Source organism: Triticum aestivum, chromosome 2A (genome assembly GCF_018294505.1).
Source record: "Triticum aestivum cultivar Chinese Spring chromosome 2A, IWGSC CS RefSeq v2.1, whole genome shotgun sequence".
NCBI lineage: Eukaryota > Viridiplantae > Streptophyta > Magnoliopsida > Poales > Poaceae > Triticum > Triticum aestivum.
Window position 1 is genome coordinate 755,664,390 of NC_057797.1, and position 6,235 is coordinate 755,670,624.

General features: G+C 56.8%; 1 protein-coding gene across 1 annotated transcript; it reads left to right on the forward strand.

Annotated features, from left to right (window-relative positions):
- Positions 1-3,355: 3,355 nt before the first annotated feature.
- On the forward strand, positions 3,356-4,600 carry LOC123038205 (heavy metal-associated isoprenylated plant protein 39). Its single transcript, XM_044462098.1, has 4 exons — positions 3,356-3,444; positions 3,592-3,706; positions 3,817-3,892; positions 4,089-4,600. The coding sequence occupies exons 1-4, from the start codon at positions 3,356-3,358 to the stop codon at positions 4,472-4,474; spliced, it is 666 nt and encodes a 221-aa protein (XP_044318033.1). The 3' UTR covers positions 4,475-4,600.
- The last annotated feature ends 1,635 nt before the right edge of the window (positions 4,601-6,235 follow it).

Below are 6,235 nucleotides of genomic sequence, written 5' to 3' on the forward strand. Positions count from 1 at the left end.
CTTGCGATTTCCGCAAGGATCTCGGCGCGGCGCTCTTTGTCAGACCTCCCTAGGTTTGCGCCCCATCCCTTGAGGCTAGCCCTGAGCCGGCCCCCCACCGCGTTCCAAAATTCTATCGCGCCTCTCTGGGGTCCTAACGAATCAACGCACGCCCGCCATTTCGCCCTGAAAATCTCCTCGAAGCCTGGCACTTCGAACCAAGCTGTTTCGAAGAAGAAGCGCGGGCTGCGTCGCACCCTGTCCTCCCCCAAGGAATAGACGAGCGGTACATGGTCAGAGCCTATGCGTGTCTCCGCGACCAATGTACAGAGAGGGAAGCCCATTTCCCATTCCGGCGACATGAACACCCTATCCAGCACTGAGCGCACCGGATCGAGTTGTTTATTAGTCCAAGTGAACGTCGCGCCTGACCTGGTCACCTCCCTTAGGGCCATGGCAGCAATGGCGGAGTTAAACATGGTCACCCTAGGCCAGTTTATATTGTTGTTGTTCTTGTCGGCTCCCGATCGGATAAGGTTGAAATCTCCACCCACCAGAACAGGGAGCGTGGCCGCGGACATCGTGGTGACTTTGGCCTGGAGTTCCGCCAAGAACTCCGCCGAACGAGAGTGATCGGCCGGTCCGTAGACTTGTATGATTGCTAACTCGCGAAGCGAGGCACGAATACTGAAATGAGCCGTGATATAAACGAGCCTACGTCCCAGTCAATAACCTCGTACAGGGCTCGGCTCAAGCCCAGCAACATGCCACCTAAGTGCCCTACAGCAGGGGCGTGCTGCCACTCGAAGCGCTTCAAGGGGTCGATCGCAAGCAGTTCATGAAAACGAAAATCTGCCTTAATCATCTCTTGAAGCCCTACGATATCTATGTCCTTTTTGCGCATATACTCTTTAAGTTGGGTACGCCGCCCCACGTGACCGAAGCCACGGATATTCTAGAACAAAGCTCGCATCTAGATCACGCGATTCCGGAGCCGGACACCCCTGGAGGTGACCGCTTTAGCCACTCGCCTCGTCTTGCCCTTACAAGTCATGGGAGAGGGAGCAACCCCTGTTGCCTGTCCCCCTCTTCGGGCACAGAGATCACCACGGCGTCCCCTCCCTCGGGTACCCGGGGTCTCTGCTCAGCACGCTCTGCAGCAGCAGCCGCGATCGCGGCCTGCGCTAACTCCTTAGCGCGCACCAGCGAAATCAACTCGCTAACCCCTACTATACAGGAGGGATCCACACCGCTCGCATCTAACACATCATGCAAATGATCGTCCGAGAAATCATCTAGAACTGTAAACCGGGGGGTGGGTTACCTAAGATCTCCATGTTCTTCTGGGCTTGGAGGAGTTGCGCCCTCTGCAAGGACGGCATATTGCCCTTGGCCCCCTTCGAACGCGAGCTGGTGCGCACCGGCGCCGCTGGCACCGTCTTGGTGCGCTTGGCCATCGAAATCAGCACCGTCTTGGAGGCGTCCTGCAGTAGCTGGTCCACTGGAGGCGCTGTCGGGGCCGCCAGCGCCATGACCGACTGCCTCGGAGTGACAGGCGCCCCCAGCGGCTCGATCGCGCGCACTGCCTCCGCTCTGACCTTGCGCACCGCCGTCTTCTTCATGAGCTTCACCGAGCCGCTAAGTGTAGAGCCGCGGCCACCAGAGGCAGGAGACCCAGCGGGGCGGGGCGCGAGGAAGAAGGGGAGCGGCCGTGCGGGAACAGACCACCATCCGCACCCGCAGCCGCCATGGGAGGGGAGGAGACCAACCCCAGGTTTGAGCCATATTGGTTGGGGATCGAGATCGTCATCCCCACCGATCCCCCCTCCTCAGCCGCCCGCGTCATCGTTGCCCCTTCCACCTGAGCAACAGGGCCCGGCGCGGAGAGCGCGGAGATCCCCAGCTTGTCCCACGCCGTCGTGTCGATGGAGTCGTCCTCCTCCATGCTCGCCTCTTGCTCTGGAGCCTTGTCCTTTTGCTTGTCCTTGTCTTACTCATCGGGCCCGCGGCCACTGGACGGGGGCGGAGGAGGTGGGAGGGCGGGGGCCGCCGGACGAGACTCTAACTCCGGCTCAAGCTTGACGTTGTAACCTTCTCCATTGAACCAGATCTGCACGGAGCCCCGGAGCTTGGCCGGCACACGACACGCGAAGCGCATGCGCACCGGACCGGAACCGAATCAAGGACAGCTCATCCACCACAAGGGGCCGCCCGATCATGGTAGTGGCCGCCATCAGATGCTCTGCGCGCCGCTGCTTCGGGGGGATGCCCCACATCTTCACCCACACTTCCGACATCGACTGCGCCTTGGGCTTGGCGAGGACCGCGTCGCGAATGTTCGCCGTGATGTTGTTGATGGGGAGGAACAACTTGCCGCTGCGCGTCGCCATCCTCAGCAAAGCCGGATCTGGGAAAGCCACCGAGAAACAGTCCACGTCGAACGGAGCCACCTGCCAATCCCACTCCCCCTCGAAGAGGTGGGGGAGCTCTGCCTCCAGCATTTCCTTTGACAGGACGCCAAGCGCGGCCGACACCAGCGCCGCGTTGACCCCAGCAGCTCCGACGCCCCCGCGTCCGCCTCCTCTGGGTACTGCAAGCAGAAGAAGCCGCCTCCCGCGAAGGCGTGACCCATGGTCTGGAGCACCAGTTGCTTGCCACGCGTGGGGCAGTACACCAACACATGGCCCTCCATGCTGCAGAGCACGCACAACTGCTGGAAGGCGCACTCATTCTGGTAGTGGCCTGTGCGCCCGCAGCGAAAGCACTCCGGCCCCGCCGACTCCTTGACGGGGATTGGCTCCGCCGCCGTGCCTTTGGAAGAGGAGGGCTTGGAAGCCGCCTTCATCGCGGGCTTGTGCTTCTTCATCTTCGGTTTGTTGAAAGGGTCGCCCGCCCGGTCACCGCAGTGGGGATGGAGCGCTTCCTTGCGCTTAAGCTCCAGCCCCTTCTTTTTGTATTCCTCCTTCCTTCTCTTCTTGCGCTCCTGGTCCTTGAGCCACCAGGGAGGGGGAGGGGTCTTCATCGGACCGAGGGAGTAGACATTAAGATTTACAAATCGATCTAACAGGCACACACTCTTGCTAGTCGTTTATATTGGGTAGTGGGGCAATAAACTCTCGTCCATACTCTGTGTTTCCGGCCATGGTGATAGTTGGTTGGCGGCTGGGGTGCCGGGCCAATTAACCATTCGCCGCCGCTAGCTCTACTCTTGCAATAACGTCCATCGCATCAGGCCGAACAAGGGACGGACGTACGGGTTGCACCATCGGCACGAGAGTGGTAACCGGGCCACATCACGGACACCCCAACGCCACATCGGTCGGCCTGGTTAGCTCACAAGCCCAAGTCCGTCAATACCCTCGCCAAGTCGCAATCCATGGAGCTAGCCACCCCGGCCGGACGCGCACCAAGACTCCGGCAGGACGTCGGCCGTCCGTCGTGGCCATTCCCCGGCGCCACCGTACCGTACGTACTCCCCGACGGTCTACACCTTCCCAACCCCCAACAACACTAAACACTGGGGGTGCGCCGGCACCCCCGTACGTACCACGGCCTCCGGCTATAAAATAAAACCACACGGCCCAGCTACTCCCAGATTATACTCCCATACAGCTCCATCGTCGCCGGGAGAGAAAGCCGCCGCGCCCCGTTCCATTTCAACTCATCCCATCCTTCCAAGTTCGTCGTGGATCCCAGCCGGGCCGTCGGATCGATGGCCGCCGTGAAGGTCATTGCTTACAGCCGATCGAACTGGCATTTCTTAAGTTCTCTTGTGATTTTAACATCGGCTCCTGATGACTAAGTAGTTTGTTTGATCGGCTGGTCTGACGGCTGCAGAAGGTGGTGGTGAAGCTGGACCTGCACGACGACACGGGGAAGCGCAGGGCGATCAAGGCCGTCTCCACTCTCTGTGGTCAGTGGTGCTTACTTACTCCCCTTCTTCTTCTCCGAATCCATGCGGCATTAATTGTGTCTTGCTTGCTTGTGTTCTTGGTCTGCTTCGTCGTAAAACATGCATGCATGCATGGAGATGGAGGTCACTCACTCCTTGCCCGTGTCTCAGTTTGGCGCTTCTGACGACAACAAGTAACCATGGCTTCCTTCCCCAGGCATCGACCAGATCGTCGTGGACATGAAGGACGACAAGATGACGGTCGTGGGCACGGTCGACCCCGTGCACGTCGTCGGCAAGCTGCGCAGGCGCTTCTGCACGGTGCAGGTGGTCTCCGTCGGCCCGGCCAAGGAGGAGGAGAAGAAGGAGGTCTCCGTCGGCCCGGCCAAGGAGGAGGAGAAGAAGAAGGAGGTCTCCGTCGGCCCGGCCAAGGAGGAGAAGGACGACTGCGGGTGCGGGGACAAGAAGGACGCGAGCACGCTCGTCCCAGTGTGCCTGCCGGCGTGCTACCCGCCGCCGCACTGGTACCCGCCGCCTCAGCACCCGCACCCGTGCTACTTCATCCACACCGAGGAAGGCCCCAATGCGTGCGTCATCTGCTGATCGCCGCACATTTTTTGCAGCCGGCCTGCATTGCCAGCCGATTGTTCGATCGGGACTCATCAGCCTACCTGCACCGGCGATCGGCGGCGTGCGTTATATATATATGGCCGTGTGAGCTAAATATTGCACCGTACCAGTGACCCGGCAGCTTGCTGCGCATCTGCTGATCGACGGAGTTGTGGTGTGGGTAAGAACTAAATAAAACTGCTGTATTTGGGTTTCGAACGAGTATATAGCTAGCTACGCCAAAATTTCTACATCCATTTACGATCTAAGCTCTGCATGCATCTGTGTGGCGCACCTCGCAGTGCCGTCGTCGCTGCCGTGTACAGCCGGTCCCAACATTTTATCTGATGCACTGTGCGGTGAAGTACGGAAAAAATTCTATGAGACCAGGTCTCACGGATTAGCAGGTGAGACCCATCCTGATGAATGACACGTGTCATTCATAAATCACAAATCATTTACCCCACTCCCACCTGAAATCGGGGGGGGGGGGGGGGGGGGAGATTAGATGCTTTGTGTTTTGTGAATGCCTCGTGTCATCCATCAAGACGGGTCTCACCTGCTTTATATGAGACCTGGTCTCATATAATTTTTTTCCGTGAAGTACTGCAGACCATCTCGACCTAGGGCACCGCAGTGCTAGTGTGCCGGTGTGTACTGCGAAACGGCTCCGATCCACTCCACAACCACGGGAATCTGTTCCTAGTGTGGAACCATTCCATTATTGAACACACCCTAGCACCAAAAGCTATTTTCAATGGCATAGACACACAGTTAGACCTAGACTGTCACTCCACACGCAAATCATACGATTATCATAATAATGCACAGATGACAGGCAGGTCACAGCACCCCTTCCGATTTTCATTAATGAAAACCCAAGCATCTGGTAGAAAAAGGGACCTGAACCGGGACTAAAGTGTCGGTACTAATGCCCTGACCCTTTAGTCCCGGTTCAATCCAGAACCGGGACTAAAGGGCGCGGCCACGTGGAGCTCCACCTTTAGTCCCGGTTGGTAACACCAACCCGGACTGTGCCGGTGTGTACTGCGAAACGGCTCCGATCCACTCCACAACCACGGGATCTGTTCCTAGTGTGGAACAATTCCATTATTGAACACACCCTAGCACCAAAAGCTATTTTCAATGGCATAGACACACAGTTAGACCTAGACTGTCACTCCACACGCAAATCATACGATTATCATAATAATGCACAGATGACAGGCAGGTCACAGCACCCCTTCCGATTTTCATTAATGAAAACCCAAGCATCTGGTAGAAAAAGGGACCTGAACCGGGACTAAAGTGTCGGTACTAATGCCCTGACCCTTTAGTCCCGGTTCAATCCAGAACCGGGACTAAAGGGCGCGGCCACGTGGAGCTCCACCTTTAGTCCCGGTTGGTAACACCAACCCGGACTAAAGGAAATTTTATGATTTTTTTTGAAAAAAAAATTTGAAATTTTTTTTTTGGTTTTTTTATTTTCAAACTTCTGAATTATTTTAACCTCTAGTCTGTAATCACCACCCCTCATCACTTCTCAATTTATCCTCTAATCACTCCTCATCATTCCAAATCATCTAACTTCCCGAATGGTCACCCATCCTCCCACTCCCCCAGCCTGAGCACACTTAACTTTCAGGTTCTATTCTCCCTCGCTCCAAGTCTGCACTTGTTGTTTTCCTGACAATAGTAGATGTCAATCCTATTAACCTTCATGAATTTTGCTTGAGCATGAAGTGACACATTTCA

Bases quoted from the DNA above. Each gene is read 5' to 3' on its own strand.
- LOC123038205 (XM_044462098.1), top strand. From the start codon at position 3,356: ATGGAGCTAGCCACCCCGGCCGGACGCGCACCAAGACTCCGGCAGGAC. The intron at 3,445-3,591 runs GTACGTACTCCC...ACTCCCATACAG, and splicing joins TTCCCCGGCGCCACCGTACC to CTCCATCGTCGCCGGGAGAG. The intron at 3,707-3,816 runs GTCATTGCTTAC...TGACGGCTGCAG, and splicing joins GATCGATGGCCGCCGTGAAG to AAGGTGGTGGTGAAGCTGGA.